Raw genomic sequence first — 17,248 nt, 5'->3', positions numbered from 1 at the left:
TTCAGGACAGGAGGGGGACTGCAGGTAAATAATCCCAACCTTCTGGACGTTTATTACTTTTTTAGGAAGTACTACTTGAAAAAAGACACCACAATTTGGATTAGTAAATGCTAAAACATTGATTATATAATCCGTGAGCAAGAAGTACACCTGGTTGTTATCTACTGTGTTGTGAAAATTCAAAGACCGAGAGGTTTGGCATGAAGTAAAATAACATTTCTTATAAATTTAAAAGAAAAACAACATCGAATAGGGAACAAAGAACATTGTTGAAGCTTGGATTTTGTCATTTATATCGTGTTTTCTGTTTACCTATGTTTGTTTCCACATATTCAGCCTGCATTTTTGACTATTTTCAGGTGACTGCTTCCTTTATTCCATGCCGAACAGGTAAACCGTCATATGAAATTCCCCATACGATGAAATTCCTATTTTGCAACAAGATGCAAACCGTGCATAGAAATGTAAACAGTATCCACAGAATGTGTGGGTTTTGATCGCAGAATGTGCACGTTTAGAAATTGACATTTTGAGTGTGCAAACTGACAGTTAAATAAGCAGTTACTGAGTAGATTTCAGTGCTTTTTAAATGATCAGTTAGATCACCCAGTGAGGTAGATGGCGCTATACATTTTTGTGGATTTTGCATGTGCGAAGAAAAAGAAAAAGAAGAAGAAGCGGCTGGTAATGTTTTCATCAGCTGATGTTCTGCATTAGTTTGCACCTTTTAGTCAACTCAATCAAGCTAGCCGGCTAAGCTTTCCTGCTGGACGGGAGCCGCCGGGACCGCGACACGGCGTCTCTAAACCACGATAACCACCGTCCACGGTGATAACCGACTCCTCCCCTCGTTATCTGCTCGGTTTGTGGATTTTACGAGCAGGTGGTTTCTTTTTCTTTTTTATCACCGCGACTTTTAACCCGCTTTGCGTCGCATGCTAGCCCGCTAGCCGGTCGGCTAGCTGCCCGGCTGCTCACTGACGGCTAACAGCGGGATGAGCCATGGCATCGGTTCGGGTGGCTGTCCGGGTCCGACCCATGAACAGACGGTAAGTTTTGGAAAAACCGAGAAAATGAAGATTTGTTTTCTCTGCAAACTTTGTCCTCTTCAAAGTTGCGATGCCATAAAGACGTTATTTTACGACCCCGTCCCGCTCTGACTGATGTAGCCGCAGTGCCCTCGAATTAAAAGTCATGAATGGAAAGGGGGAGTTGCTTTTTAGCAGGGAATTCATCCAAAAACATCAATTTTTATCTTAATTTGAACACTAAACTTCGTCATAATTTCGTGGCTATCTCTCGTTTGGTTTATGCACACATATAGATAAACAGTTTCCTTTACATTGCCTTTAGCATTGTAAGTACAGTACCTTTTTTTCCCACTCTGCGAGATGACATGATGTGATTGTGTGTTGGAAGTACTTTATTTAAATGCATTTAAAATGAAAGTGAATTATGCGTTGCACGGGGCAAGCGCTCCCAACTGATTGATGCATTTTAAATTACAAGCACAGTCTTTTTTTAAATAAAACTGTTGTGACCTATCACCTGTTTTCCTTGCAGCCTGTTCTGTCAGAATGGGAACCAGATATTTGATAATGTGAAAGGTTGGTCATTAGATCACAGAGAGCGTTTATATAACCCGTCATAAAGCGTTGGTGTTCATGTAAGGTAACACCTGTGAGACGCCGGTCGAGTCCGAAAGAATACTTTGGAACAGGAGGCTCGGCCTCGGGTGTTTTCTGTTTCGATTGAAACCCGAAGGGAGTTTTTTCCCGGAGTGCAAACAAGGGTGGAGAGACAAGGTCACACAGGTGACTGAACAAACACGTTGTTTTTAGGGTTTCTGTTTTGTGCATTTTATGGTTGTCAGACAGGTTTGTTTGGGACGAGAGAGACAAACAAACGTGCGTATTTTGAAATCTGTGTTTTATTAGATACGGCAGAAGTGGATGATATTACAGCACTTTTCTCAAAATGATCCAGAATCAGCAGGAGGGCAAGGAAGAATTGACCCCAAAGTGATCACACATTTCCCTAAAATCAGTGCGAAATGTAAAATAGGACACGGAGAGCTAAATATACCTCGATATATCTGTTTTACCACAACTCTTGCAAGCAATAGAAATTAAATTAGACCAATCGGATGAATATAATTCACTGTGTGTGTGTGTGTATGCACATGACTTCCCATAAAAGTGTGAGCAAATCAAGTTTTATTGGTTTCCATGGTTACTAATCCAGTTCAGCTTTCCTTGGACTCGAACATAAAGTTCATCCGCTCTTCTTACAGACTGAAAAGATGCGGCAGGAAACATCCCTTCTTGGGAAGCACTTCAAATATAAAAGTGTGAGAATAATTCATAATTCATAGGGATTAGATTTGTGAGCCCTGTTGTACTGTGATAAAAAATTGAAAACATATTCATAATTCATAGTCTCTTATACAAGGACACATTTTAATTTCAGAATGTTCAGTGGAATATGAATGTAAATGCGATGTATTGCATCGCAGCCGTTCGGAACGGAGGGATCTTGTCGATAGTTCATCAATAAATCGATCAGATAATGTCCGCCTTTCCCAGCCGACACAGGGTCTCACAGAGTGGCGTTTAACGTTCGCCGCTGCTTCTGTGCTCCGCAGGGAGAAGGACCTGACGGCGAAATGCATCATCAGGATGGAGGGGACGAAAACCTCCATCACCAACCTGAAGGTGCGTCTCGTTTCCCTCCCGATGACGACACGAGTTTCTCTTTCGCCCCCAGAATACGACATCCCGGTCCGATTTGTCTCCTCACAGATCCCTGATGGCATCGCAGGGGATTCCATGAGGGATCGAACCAAGACCTTTACCTACGACTTTTCCTACGACTCCGCAGACTGCAAGAGCACCGGCTTCGTCTCTCAGGAAAAGGTCTGCGGAGGGGCCTCGGGAAAAAAACCCACCTCCAATATTTTCCTCCACGGTCGTCATGTTTGTCAACAATGCTTTGCAGGTTTTCAAAGATTTGGGCTCCGACGTTCTGAAGGCGGCGTTCGAGGGCTACAACGCCTGCGTCTTCGCCTACGGGCAGACCGGCTCTGGGAAGTCCTACACCATGATGGGGAATCCAGTAAGACAAAAGTCGCGGGGTATTTTCGACATTCCAGACTTTCTTATCGGGGGAACGACTTCGATAAGCTGCTGGCCTGAGTGAAATGTGGCCAAGTTTACAGATCGGGAGTTCCAAGTTTTACCACTGGAGGCTGGAGAACAACACCGCCGCTTTCCGCCGTTGGTCCTCTCACAGCTGCTAAATTCCAAAATGAGCCATAAATTAACTTCTATTGCTGTCGGTTATAAAAGCAGAGAGGAAAGTATGATTATTGTCTTTTTATGCAACATGGAAGTACAAGAGTATTTGCATAAGTGCACGGAAAGTTTCATTGATTTGGGAAAAAAAAAAAAGTTTGAATAACCCATAGTAACACAAAGCCAGTTTGGTGTTAAATCTGCCAGATCATAATAACAAATGGTTTGGGATTTGATTTTTAAGTATATAATACGCCCTGAATTATCGGAATACCCCAAAGTGGGTCATAGCACCGTATGTTCTGTGCGGCAGGTTGCGAAGGTCAGAGGTCACGGACTGTGTTTGTTGTCAATCCCAGTTTACATTTTTTTTTTTTTAAACAATGCAAATTGCATTTTTTTTTTTTTTTTTTTAATTTTTTTATTCCCTTGCTTATAAGTAAAGGTGGAGTTTCAGCCGTGTGTTCTCATTCTCAGGGAGACGCAGGTCTCATCCCCAGGATCTGCGAGGGCCTGTTCAGCCGAATCGCCGGCGCCACTCTCAGGGACGAAGCGTCGTTCCGCACGGAAGTCAGGTGAGGAGTAAAATCACGCTCTCCATAAATCACAGGCAAACGCGCATGTTTGAGAAAACGCCATCGCGCCGCAGCTACCTGGAGATCTACAACGAGAGGGTCAGGGACCTGCTGCGGAGGAAGTCCACGCAGACCTACAACCTGAGGGTGAGGGAGCATCCCAAAGACGGCCCCTACGTGGAAGGTGAGGCCGCCGCAGAGAAGATCCACCGGAAAACAACCAAATCAATGGTGAGAGGAAAAAAAAAAAGAGATTAAACCGCTCTCTGCTTGGACAGATCTGTCCAAACACCTGGTGCAGAACTACAGCGACGTGGAGGAGCTGATGGAGGCCGGGAACATCAACCGCACCACCGCCAGCACCGGCATGAATGACGTCAGCAGCCGCTCGCACGCCATCTTCACCATCAACTTCACGCAGGTCCTCCGATATTATCAGCCCGGTTCGGACGCGTCGGGTCGGCGGACATTTTTTTTTTTTTTGTTTTTTTAAACGATATCTCGACCTCCCCGTCAGGCTAAGTTTGACGCGGAGATGCCCAGCGAGACGGTGAGCAAGATCCACCTGGTGGATCTGGCCGGCAGCGAGCGAGCCGACGCCACCGGGGCGACCGGCGTCCGGCTGAAAGAAGGAGGCAACATCAACAAGTCGCTGGTCACCCTGGGCAACGTCATATCCGCTTTAGGTTCGGAGACTTTCTGCGTGCACGTGATGAACCGGAGTCTAAGACGGCCATGTGGCGGCAGGAGAAAAGAGCGTTTTTAAAAGACGAAAATACAAAAATTCAGCCTTTTTCTTGTCAAATATGAGCGGCAGTGAGGTGATGATGGCGCAGGTATCGCTCGCGATCATCTCAGAGCGCTGATCGCGAGGTCATTTCCTGTTTCTGCGCAGCGGACTTGGCGCAAGACGGCATCAACACCAACCAGAAGAAGAAGTCGGTGTTTGTTCCCTACAGGGACTCGGTGCTGACGTGGCTCCTGAAGGACAGCCTCGGCGGAAACTCCAAGACCATCATGATCGCCAGTGAGACGCACGCCGTGCCGCCGCCGCCGCCGCCGCTGCCGCCGCCGTCCCGCGGCCGATTCATATACACCCTCCTCTCCATCCCAGCCGTTTCCCCCGCCGACGTCAACTACGGCGAGACCCTCAGCACCCTGCGCTACGCCAACCGGGCCAAGAACATCATCAACAAGCCCACCATCAACGAGGACGCCAACGTCAGGCTGATCAGGGAGCTGCGGGCCGAAATCGCCAGACTGAAGGCTCTGCTGGTCCAGGGCAACCAGGTAAAGGAGACGGACAACTCTTCCGCATGACGGCGGAGGACGTCGGCGCTCCAATCCTTCTTTGTGTCGGTCAGATCGCGCTCCTGGACTCGCCCACCGCCCTCAGCATGGAGGAGAAGCTGCACCAGAACGAAGCCAGAGTGAGTCCTGGACACGCCAGGCCGCCATCGGTCGCCCTCGCGGAAAGCGGCTGACGTGCGGCGGATTGTCTCCGCAGGTGCTGGAGCTGACCAAAGAGTGGACCAATAAATGGAACGAGACGCAGAACATCCTCAAGGTCCGTTGAAACAAACATTTTCATGTGAAGAACCGGCGGAAGTCCTGAAAAGCGTGAGTGTGTGCAGGAGGAAACCCTGGCCCTGAGGAAGGAGGGCATCGGCGTGGTGTTGGACTCGGAGCTGCCTCACCTCATCGGCATCGACGACGACCTCCTGAGCACCGGCATCATCCTCTACCACCTGAAGGTGCGAGACCCGCCGCCCCCCCGCCGTGTTCGCTCGCCGTAAAAGCTGAACCCCCCCCCGCGTGTGCCCCGCAGGAGGGCCGGACGTACGTGGGCCGAGACGACGCGCTCACGGAGCAGGACATCGGTGAGTACACCGGAGAGACGTAAACATTACGGCGGGGAAACTCTCGCCGGCCCGTAACCTGGGAGACGGAGGCCAAAACAAACCGATAGACTCAAAGTAATCTTAGTTCTTCAGCAAAGATGCAAAATGATTTTTAAACGTATTTTGCTTTCTTATTGTCCACCTTTTTTTTTTTTTTTTTCCTCCCTAAACTGAACAGTAATTTCAGTAATTTTCAGACTTTTAAGGGATTTTTATATCCAATTTCCTGCCAACTTGTCAAATTTAAATATGCATTTTTTTCATTACATCAAATAATTAAAAAAAAAAAAAAAAAAAAGCCTTTTTTTCCCGCTTCTTGATGAGCAACTCTTATTTAGATATTTTTTTTAATTCCCCCCCCCCCCGACAGTCCTGCACGGCCTGGACCTGGAGAGCGAACACTGCATGTTTGAGAACCAGAACGGCAAGGTGACGCTGGTGCCGCTCGGCGGGGCTCAGTGTTCGGTCAACGGGGTTCAGGTGGCCGAACCGTCGCAGCTCAACCAAGGTGAGGGAGCAGAGGACGGCCGCGACCCCGAGAGAAGAATCCGTATAATAATAGATGCAAACATGAATCTAGGTGTAAGTGTAACCCAATATAACGTTTTCTTGGCCGGTTGATGCCTCAAGGTCATTTTTCAGGACAGCGCAAACATCACATGAACGCTGAGAGTTAATAAGTAGAGCTTGTTGGGATAGAACACACACTTAGACACGCATCACCATGGAGCCTCTTTTTTTTTTTTCTCCCACGCATGTTTTTTGATACCGCGCTGGAATTTCAGTGCTCCGTCAACAAGAATATGAGATTAAAATCTTTTTTTTTTTTTTTTTAATTATTATTTAATAATAACTTTTTTGGATTTTTATTTTTATTTTTTACATCCAATTAATTATAAACGCCCCTCGTCTGACTACCAGATGGAGAGCCGTGTTAATGCTGTATCTGTTTATCTGAGTTACAAGGTTATTTTTATATAGAAGCAATTGTAATAGAGAAAGAAAAGGCATTTCTCTGAGCTGATCTTCCAGACAAGGGTCCTCAACTTTTACACTTCATGTGATACATGTAGAAATGTTATACTTTGTTGGCAAACTACACTGCTCAAAAAAATAAAGGGAACACTTAAAAAACACACCCTGGATCTAAATGAATGAAATATTCTTATGAAATACTTTGCTCTTTACACAGTTGAATGTGCTGACAACAAAATCACACAAAAATGATCAATGGAAATCAATTGTATCAACCCATGGAGGTCTGGATTAGGAATCACACTCAAAATTAAAGTGTAAAAACACTCCAGGCTGATCCAACTTTGATGTAATGTCCTTAAAACAAGTCCAAATGAATCTGTGTTGCTTCCTGAGTGGACACTATGATTTCACACAAGTGGGATTGACTTGGAGTTACATTGTGTTGTTCAAGTGTTCCCTTTATTTTTTTGAGCGGTATATATGTAGAGGCACTTTGTCTGTGGGCTTTTTTTTAATATTTGGGTGTCCGTGTTAGAGGAAGTGCTCAGGTATCTGGTGATCTCCAATGCGTCCCGCAGGTGCCGTCATTCTGCTGGGCAGGACCAACATGTTCCGGTTCAACCATCCCAAGGAGGCGGCGAAGCTGAGGGAGAAGCGGAAGGTGAGTCCGCAGCTCGGAAAGCCCGGCGTTGTCCGATCGCCGACCTCTTTGCTGTCCTGCTTCCCCAGAGCGGCCTGCTCTCCACCTTCAGCCTCTCCATGACCGACCTGTCCAAGTCCTGCGAGAACCTCTCCACGGTGATGCTCTACAATCCCGGGTGAGTCGGTCCCGTCTGGCGGAGCCTCCGTCGCCGTCCTCCGCTAGCTCGGCTTCTGGGTTTTTTTTTTTTTGTTTGTTTTTTTTCCACACCCGCGTTGAATTTGCTCTGATCTGAATGGCGTCACAAGATCACAGTGGAACCTTGACTTACGACCGCGTCGACTTTGGGCGTTTTCCGACGTCCGAGCCGTCGATTCTGGCCCAGAGCTACTTAGAAAATATCCAAGTTAAAATGATCTACCTCCTATAAAAATGCAAAACATATATTTTTTTACGACTATATTGAGAGTTCTTTATATCCGTAATATATGTTGGTGCAACTTGCATAACCGCGTGAACCTATATTGTAGCGCAGTGCAACATTTTTGTCTCTGATGACTAGCCGGCTTGAAGCACAGCTCCCAATTATCATCGTTGTTTTTATGAATTTTTGCTCCGCATTTCCCTTCCCTGATGACAGAGTAAAAAAAAAAAAAAGCCGCTTCCCACTCCCTATGGAAGTTTTTGGCTCTCATTTTTATACCCTTAAGTTTAAAAGAGATAAATTGGAGGATAACTCGGTAAATCGCTAGCTTGCTAGCATGTAGCAGCACTTAGCGCTGTTGTATGCGGATGCGTGGTAAAATGTCAGTTCTCTTTTATTTTGTATTATATTTTAGATGTTATTTCATTCGTGTTGATTGCTTTTCGTCTTCTAAAGCCCGTCCGATTAATGGCGTTCGAATTAATTTTCACGGGGAAACGTAATTTGATATCCGAGCCAATTGCGTTGCGAGCCTGAGACGGTCGCCGAACCGTCTCAACTCCTAAGTCAAGGTTTCACCGTATCAATAACACTTTTCACCCGGGATTAAAACACGCCGCCGATCGAGACCGGAAGCTGCTCAAATGTCATATTTCCACCGGTTCAGTCGTCACACCAGGTTTAGGCGGTACTTCTAAATCTGCTTGTCCTAAAGGGATATGCTGGAATTAACCATCTCCCCCCCTGTCCTGTTGACAGTCTCTTCAATGAGAAGGGCCCCGTCTTCCTCAGGTAGACCCAGCTGTCCACTTCCTGTCCCGTTCTCGTCTCCGACGGACGTGGCGTCGACCCGTCCGGCCTCCCGGCCTGAACCCCCGCTGTCTGTCTCTGCATCGTTTTTTGTTGTTTTGTTTTTTTTGCACGCCGTCCGTCCCCATCCGACGCCTGCCACCTCTCTGTTTATGTCGTTTCCTCCCGTTTGTTTTTCACCCCACGTGTGTCGTTTGGTCTGTCGCCCCAAGCGGCGTTTTGTAATTCTTGGTCATTAACAAGACCGGCGGCCAGTGCGGCGAGCGTCGCGGTAGAGCCGAGCGTTTTAATGTCATCGCAGCATGTTTCTGTAACGTCTCGTCGTAACACCGACTTCTTAACTTAACATAGCGATAAACAAACGAGCTGCCACTTGTACCACTAGATGGCGCTGTTGCGCAGAAACCCCGTAAGACCGCAGCTTTTAACGTATTAACCGCAGCTTTTGTAGTTTACTCGTTTCGGCGTCGGAGAGAAGCGGCGTCATTGCGGATTGTCGCGTTCTCAGGCTGGAGTTCGAGCGACAGCAACGAGAAGAGCTGGAGAAACTGGAGCTGAAGAGGTAAACGGGGCGGTGAAAAAAAAAAAGCCGACCGCAGACGCGGGTTTAGCCCGGGTTGACGTCCGTGCGCCTCTCGGCCGCAGGAGGCTGATCAAGGAGATGGAGGCCAAGCAGCAGAGCGAGAAGGCAGAGCTGGAGCGTCTCCAGCAGGAGGTGGAGAGTCAGCGGAAGGAGTCGGAGGAGGTTCATCAGAGGATCCTCTGCCAGGAGGAGAGCCTCCGACGCCGCAGCCAGGACATCGAGAGCCGCCTGCGCGACTTCCTGATGGAGAAGGAGCGCTTCGAGGAGGAGCGGCGCTCGGAGGTCCGGCCGGCCTCGCGGAAACATCGGCCGGAGGGCGGCGCGGAGCCGGACCGGGACGAGGAGCAGAAGCGTCGGCTGGAGGCCGCCGAGCAGACGGAGATCTACCGCGAGCTGGAGAAGCTGAAGAGGGAACGCGAGGAGCAGAAGGTGCGTCTGGAGGCGGAGCGCCGGCGGCTGGAGGAGCAGGAACGCGAGCAGCTGAGCCTGGTGGGACGGCTGGAGGAGCAGCTGAGGGAAAAGCACGAGGCGGCCACGGCCCTGCTGACCCGGGAGGACGTCCAGCGGCTGGAGGAGGAGCGCCGCTCGCTGGCCGACATCAGGGAAGCTCTCCTGCGCGCCAAAGAAACCGGCGAGGAGGCCAGATCCGCCCGGAGCCGCTACGCCGATTTCAAAGCGGCCCAGGTGAAGGCGCTGGGCCGCCTGGAGGAGGGGCTGCTGCAGCAGAGGGAGCGTCTGGAGAAGGAGGTGGCGGGCGAGCGCGCCTCCATGGCGCTCCTCAGCCACAACCTGAAGGAGCGCCAGCAGCAGCTGAGACAGACGCAGGAGAGAGGAGCGCTGGACGCCGCCGCCGTCTCCCAGGAGGAGCAGCTCCTCAAGCAGGCCGAGCACAGGCTGCGGGCGAAGGAGCGCCAGCTGGCCGGCCTGGCCGGAGGCCTCCTCCCGGCGCTGGCCGAGGAGAAGCGGCGCGCCGCCGAGACGCTGGAGCGCGGCGGGAAGAACGGAAACCGCGAGAGCCCGCCGGGGCTGGACAACACGCTCTACCAGGTGGAGAAGGAGCTGGAGGACAAGGAGGAGAAGCTCAACCTGCACTGGCGCAGCGCCCTGCAGCTCCAGCAGCTCCAGGAGACCTACGAGTTCACCGCCAACGTCGCCCGCCAGGAGGAGAAGGTGAGGCGGAAGGAGAAGGAGATCCTGGAGTCCAAGGAGAAGCAGCAGCGCCAGGCCATGGAGCAGGCGGTGGCCCGGCTGGAGAGGAGGCACTCGGCCCTGGTCCGCTGCGCCTCCTCGGACCGCGAGGCCGACGACGACCCGAGGACGGGCGGCGGCCTCGACCAGCGGAGGTCAGCGCCCGCTTTATCGAGCGTCCGAAATCCGGGCGGCCGAGGAGGTCCCGCTTGACGTTATCCGACCCCTTTCCTCGCAGGGTGGAGCGAGAGATCCAGAAGCTGAGGCGGCGGATCGCCGAAGGGGAAGAAACACCCAGGACGCGCTGCAACGGCAACGAGGAGAAGACGAGCCACTGCGGCTCGCCGGTCGGCCACATCCAGAGCCTCAACACCCTGCTGCCGCTGTCAGAAGACCGGTACGAGCAGGAGACGCCTCCGTCAGCAAACACTGGAACCCTGTCTATGTGTGTGTGTGTGTGTGTGTGACAGGATTAACGCCTACATTGAAGAGGAAGTCCAGCGCCGCCTGCGTGAGATGAATCTCCTCAACGGCAGCAGCAGCAGCAGCATGGATCTGTCTCTGTCCAGTGAGTCCCTCAAGGTAGGTCACCACCCTTGGAGTAGATCTTCTTGACGGCTGTGAGACGACATCTAGACCAGCGGGTTCTCCGTCGTCCTCCCACCGTCCAAAATCACTCCATGGGTTCACTTTTCTGATATGGAAAGAGGACGCGTCGCTATGGAGCTCCTGCACGTTTCCATCCATGTGCCGCCCTGATGTTTAGCTAACGGACAGTGTCGCGGTCCTTCTTCTGGAGCTGATCTTTAGCTCTTTGACCCTGCAGGAGGAGCGGGAGCGGGAAATTAGATTAACAGAAGAGGTAAGAGCGGGATCTCGGTGCGACGCCGCCTCGCAATCCGCATGAAGCTGCTACTTCCTGCGCCGCGGCGATCGCTCCATTTTTACCAATCCGGCCTGCATTTTAGTCTTTTAATCGCGGTTCTTCCACGCGGGTTTCTTCCTTGTTGGTCCCGTCTTTGCCCCGTTGAGCTCCCCGATGCTTGAACAGAAATAATTCCGCATGCCGTCTTAGGTTTCTGCCGGGCTGATGTCGGGTTTTTTCGTCGTTTTCAGGACGACGACGACGAAAAGCTGCAGAACATCAACCCACGGAGGTCCAAGTACGAGGTAAGATCTGGCTTCGGTCGTCAGAGGAGAGCAATTAAAAGGGCTCGATCACGTTTTTGTGCGAAGATGATCATCTGAGCGCGACCCCGTGGGATTTTAAGAAATTAAGTGATTTTCTGGGAAAGGTTAATTTACATTTTAGACCTTTAGGTTTGACAAATCCAACCAAATGCGTGTGAGTGTGTAACCGTTTACATTTGGGATTCAACGGCCGAATGGGAACTCACAAAATCAGGTGAAATGGTCAAAATGTGATTTTTTTTTTTTTTCAACCCCCAAAAATCCATTAAGAGGGGTAGAAGCACCATGAAAGGTCCAGAAATCGAAGGTGTGACGGCGTCGTGATTTGCATGTCGATCATCAGCGCACGTTTAATCTCAAATCTCCCGGAGCTCCTGGCGACGGAGGAACTGCCGATCTCTTTGGTTTAAATCGAAGAACCGCCGAATCCTCCTCGCCGGTGAAGTCACGGACTCCCCCTTGCAGGCCAACCGCCCTCCTGGCGTCCGGGAAATCCATCTAGAGGAAGCCGTCCGAGGCCTCCTGGAGCCCCTCGAAGGGACTGGAAAGAAAGTTCTTCTCCAAGACGAGGAAGCGAGTCGGCGGCGGAGCAGATGCTCGGGGGTCGCCGGAAACAACCTGGACCGCCGCCTCTTAGACGACGAGAAGATGGAAAACCGAGCGCGGGAGTTTCTCAAAACCTCCGACCCGAACCCAGAAAGGAAGATCCCGACACGGGAATCCTCAGAGGAATCCGGTAACCGGATGGCGGCGGAAGGCGATAAAGCGACTTTCGGGAGCCACCTTTACGGGTTCTTGTCTGGGAAGCTCTCCGGGGCGTTGAGAAGCGCCGGGAGAAGATTGCAGGAGACACGGGACGTCTTTCAGAACGTCCAAGCCGGTCGTTGGAAGGAGACGTCGTCTCGGTACGTCGTCAACGCGTCCGTGGATTTCCCGCTGCATCTCCGAGCCGCTCCGGAACCCGACGTCCTCGTCGGTTCTGAGGCCGAAGGCGCCCCGGGTTTGCCTCTGACCTTTGACCCGTCGGCCTTCTCCGAGTGGCCCGAGGGCTCGGTGTCCTCGGCCGGGATCGGCGGCCGCCGGGTGTTCCACCAGCGGCTGGTGCGGCCGCCGCCGGCGCTCGCCCTCCTGCGGGCGGCGTCCTCGGAGAAGGTGCTGGAACGGTTGCGATCTCTGGACCCGCGCGCCGCAAACGGCGAGCTCCTGAACATCTTCTGGGTCGAAGCGGCCAACGGCGGGCGACCTCTCCCCGCGCCGGCGTGCCTGCTCTTGCTGGAAAAGGAAACGGTCGTCCTCTCGACAAACTCCGACGGCGACGCGGCGATTTTTCACCGCTTCGGCCTCCGCGAAATCAAGGAGATCCGGGTGGGCCTGGCGGGGCAGCACGTCCGCCTGCTGGGCGCCGCCCAGGACTCGACCCTGGCCGTCTTCACACACAGCAAAGAGCTGACGCAGGAACTCTGCAAGGAGTTCCTGAAGGTTCTGGCTCCCGGAAGCTTCTCCCGGTCCGCCCGAGCTCATCCGTTGTTCGCCGGCGACCTCACGCTCCTCTCGCTGGACTGGAGGTCCAGAGTCTCCGACCTCCTCCTGGATCACGGGGTCCGGATCACCTCCGGGTTCGAGCGCGTCCTCGCCGACCTGCTCTACGTGGTCCACGGCAACATGGGCGGCCCCGGAAGACCCTCGCTGGCCGACGTCCGTCCTCTAATCTACACCAGCGTGAAGCTGGAGAACCCGAACCGGGTTCCTCCGGACCCGCTGCTCCAGCTCCTCCTGACGGACACCCACCTCGCTCTTCTCCAGGAGGACGGCGTCTTCCGGCCCCGGTTCCGTCCGCTGGAAGTGCGCGGACGCTCGGATATCCGACGCGTCCTGGTGCGGCAGAGCGGCGGCTGCCCGCTGGTGGAGCTGCTCTTCCAGACTCCGGGAGGTCCCGACCCCGCCGGCCATCGGCGCCGCGACTCCTGGAAGTTGTGTTTCGGGTGCACGTCTGAAGCCGCGGTCCTCCTCCGTCACCTCTGCTCCTGAGCCCGGGGGACTTGTTCTCCTTGCTCTATTGTTAGGAAAAGAAAGCCGGGAATCATTTTCATAAAAAGTAATGGAAGAAACCAAAGAAATATCTCTGAGGGATCGTTTTAAACCCGTTTTTTGTGGAGAAGCGAACGCGGCTTCCTGCTTCAGAGGTTGCCCGTCATCGCCGTGGAGACGCGCTCACTCGGTGCAGGGTATTTTCGGTGGATTTATAAAAAGCGAAACAGTCGTGTCCTTTTTTTTTTTTTTTTTTTTTTTTTTTGTTCCGTTTGTCGTCTGAGAGGCGGCCGTGTTGTGAATTGTTCATCGTCACTGAAATAATAAAGATTTGCAGTTTATATCTATCCACCTTTTTTTTTTTTTAACTTCTATCACAAAACAGTCAAAAAAAAAATCACTTTTATTCCATTTTTTTTTTTAAAGACAGTTGATTAAACCTAGTTAACTCAGAATAATCGTAATAATCTCCTGCGCCTGATGTCTCGCTCCCTCGGCTCCATCCATCTTTTTTTTTTTATTATTACCTTCATCATGAAACAATCAAGGAATTTTTTAAAGATAGTTAATCATGATTAATCCTAGTTAATTCACTTTAATCGTGAAATTCTTTTTTTCCGGCCTCTTCCCGACGGCGTCCCTCCAGCACCTGATGTCTCGCTCCCTCGGCTCCATCCTTTTTTTTTTTTTATTACCTTTATCATGAAACAATCAAGGAAAATCACTACCTCTTTTTTTTTAAAGACAGTTAATCATGATTAAACCAAGTTAACTCAGAATAATCCTAATAACCTCCTGCACCTGATGTCTCGCTCCCTCGGCTCCATCCATCTTTTTGTTTTTATTACCTTCATCATGAAACAATCAAGAAAAATCACTACTTCTTTTTTTTTTTAAGATAGTTAATCATGATTAATCCTAGTTAATTCACTTTAATCGTGAAATTCTTTTTTTCCGGCCTCTTCCCGACGGCGTCCCTCCAGCACCTGATGTCTCGCTCCCTCGGCTCCGGCTGGGACGGCGTCCGGGAGCCGGTCCGGGTTAGCATCCCGCGCTACGTCCTCCGCGGCCAGGGGAAGGACGAGCACTTCGAGTTCGAGGTGAAGGTGAGGTTTCTCTCGCCGTCTCGCCGTTTTTAGATCTCGCCGTCCTCCCGCCGTCTGAGGTTTGTCCTTCCCGTTGGTCAGATGAGCGTCCCGGACGAGACCTGGACCGTGTTCAGACGTTACAGCCGCTTCAGGGAGATGCACCGCGGCCTGAAGCTCAAATACCCCGAGGTGAGTGGAGGTCCTAGTGGAGGGACCCGCTCGGAAAAGGAATCCGATTACTTCCGTTTTCGGTTCTAGATTCTCGGCCTCAGAACGAGAAGATCCCATCGGAGACTCACTTCTTCTTCTTCTTCTTCTTTCGGCTTTTCCCTTCAGGTGTCGCCACAGCGAGTCAACTTTCTCCATCTAACCCTGTTCTCTCTCACACCGACTACCTTCATATCTTCTCTCACTACGTCCATAAACCTTCTCTTTGGTTGCCTGGCAGCTCCAATTCCAGCATGACCTTCTCTCCAAAACATCTAACATGTGCTGTTCCTCTGACGGACTCATTCCTGATCCTCTCCATCCTGGTGGCTCCCAAAGAGAACCTCAACATCTTCATCAGAATCATTTATTTAGGCTCACATCTCTCCTGTGTCAGTTCCATCGTCAACAAAAGACGACAGACAGAAAATCAAAAAATCAAGCCGGGCGGACGGGACGCATCACACATCGAGACAGCGATTTGTTCAAAGTCCGTGTAGCTGTTGGAAAAAAGCTGTTTTTAAATCTGACAGATTTGGTTGGGAGAGACCTGTAGCGCCTCCCAGAGGGCAAACAGGTGTGTGTGATTGAACGTTGTGTGATGCGTCTTTGATACGGAGTGTGTGTGTGTGGGAGGAAGAGTGTGAGCCGTGATTCTGGATGCTTTATTGATAATGCGTTGAAGTTTTGAGCGTGATCGACTGTCCAAGTTACCATACCAGACTATTATTGATGAGGTCTGTGTAGAACTGGAGGGGAATATTGTGAGGAAAAACAGTCTTTTGTTGGCTTTTTTTTATAAACTTCTTCTTAGTGCTGTTTGAATTCTAGTCTAGTGAATTCTCACCGTTCCAGCCGAGTTCCTCTCATTCACACGCCATCGGAGGCTCGCCGGAGACCCTAAATTGTCAAGACGTGCGCGTGATTGGTTGTTTGTCTCCAAACGGGGGCCTGTGATTGGTCCGGGGTGAACCCGCCTCTCGTCCGATCACGGCCGGGATAAGATCTGGCGGCGTGGAGGATGAATGAATGAATGAATGAATGGAGGAACGTTTGACCGAAACACCCCGAAATTCGCCGTTTTGCCGGAGGCCGACGCACCTCCCGAGTTTTAAAGGATTCCCGGACCACATTATGGGATGTCTCGTATCCTCCGCAGCTGGCAGCGCTGGAGTTCCCTCCGAAGAAGCTGTTCGGGAACAGGGACGAGCGGATGGTCGCCGAGAGACGGAGCCACCTGGAGGCGAGTAAATAAAAACCCGAAACCAAAACGGCGAGGCGGGAAGCCGACGGTTTATCGTTTTATTTTCGTTTTATTTTCACCTCACAGCGTTACCTGAGGAACCTGTTCCGGGTGATGCTGTCGTCGTCCAGGTCGCCGCTGCGGGCCGACGCGGACGGCGTCCCCCGCCTCTCCAAACACGCCGTCTGCGAGTTCTCGCCGTTCTTCAAGAAGGGGGTCTTCGAGTACAGCAGCCACGGCACCGGTTGAGGCCGGAACGGGAAAAACCGCGGGATCGACGGGGAAAACCTGCAGGTCAGTTTCCCCTCCCGGCGTCGGACCGACAACCTCGACCCGCCGAATTTCTCCGGCAGCAGAAATAATGGGACTTCACGCATCCGATGAGACAACTCTCGAAATCCCACGGGGTCGGGAACTGTTTGCATATGTTTTTTTTTTTTTTTTTTTATTATATTGATTTCTGGCGGTTTATATGGGTCCATCTTCGTGTCTCTGAGCTCTCCGGCTGCTGCACTTGGATTTTTTTTTTTTTTTTTTTTTAACCAGAGGCTGAAGACGCTTCAGGAATCCGGAGGCACGGATTCAATCTGGAATTTTTTTTTTTTTTTCTTTTGCGGGCCAGGTGAGCCACCTCCATGTCCGCACTTGAATTTGTGATCGGTCGGAATTAAAGAAGGTCAAGACGGGGGGGGATTTAACTTGCCGGTGTCAGAACTGTGGAATAATCCGAGCGTCGGGTGTCCGCGAAAGGCAGGTACGAGTGGCGGCCCGACGCCGATCATCGCCATCGAGGCAGAACCGAAGTCTTGGAAATGATCGAGCGCCCGGACCCGACTTCAAGCGACCGTCGAGACGTTTGATGGAGATTCTGACCCGCTGCGGGTATTTTCTGTCCGAGGTATCGGTTTGGCTGTTTTATGTGCAGCTGTTTGCACGCGGTTGGGGGGGGAGGCCAGTTTTCATCCCAAAAAAAAAACAAGAAAAATGCTTGTTTTTGTTCAAAGCCATACTGACTGTATATATTTAAATGTGCTTACTTTTCTACCCTTGTATGTGAGGTCAACTATTGACATTGACTGTCAGTAAAGAGAATCACCTG

General features: G+C 51.1%; 1 protein-coding gene across 1 annotated transcript; it reads left to right on the top strand.

Annotated features, from left to right (window-relative positions):
• Positions 1-728: 728 nt before the first annotated feature.
• On the top strand, positions 729-17,248 carry kif16ba (kinesin family member 16Ba). Its single transcript, XM_086156479.1, is given in 27 exon segments — positions 729-1,049; positions 2,645-2,714; positions 2,802-2,915; positions 2,998-3,114; positions 3,771-3,868; positions 3,943-4,052; positions 4,147-4,289; positions 4,386-4,554; positions 4,764-4,895; positions 4,983-5,158; positions 5,233-5,298; positions 5,376-5,435; positions 5,503-5,622; positions 5,697-5,748; positions 6,140-6,277; positions 7,326-7,412; positions 7,415-7,565; positions 8,571-8,603; positions 9,130-9,183; positions 9,267-10,547; positions 10,631-10,789; positions 10,863-10,974; positions 11,509-11,562; positions 14,595-14,717; positions 14,799-14,888; positions 16,066-16,149; positions 16,237-17,248. Coding segments are annotated over 27 exon segments (4,002 nt in total). The 5' UTR covers positions 729-1,002; the 3' UTR covers positions 16,399-17,248.

Source organism: Fistularia commersonii, chromosome 12 (genome assembly GCF_037954325.1).
Source record: "Fistularia commersonii isolate RoL2024-O1a breed Wild chromosome 12, RoL_Fcom_v1.0, whole genome shotgun sequence".
NCBI lineage: Eukaryota > Metazoa > Chordata > Actinopteri > Syngnathiformes > Fistulariidae > Fistularia > Fistularia commersonii.
This window is presented reverse-complemented; position numbering and strand designations above follow the sequence as displayed.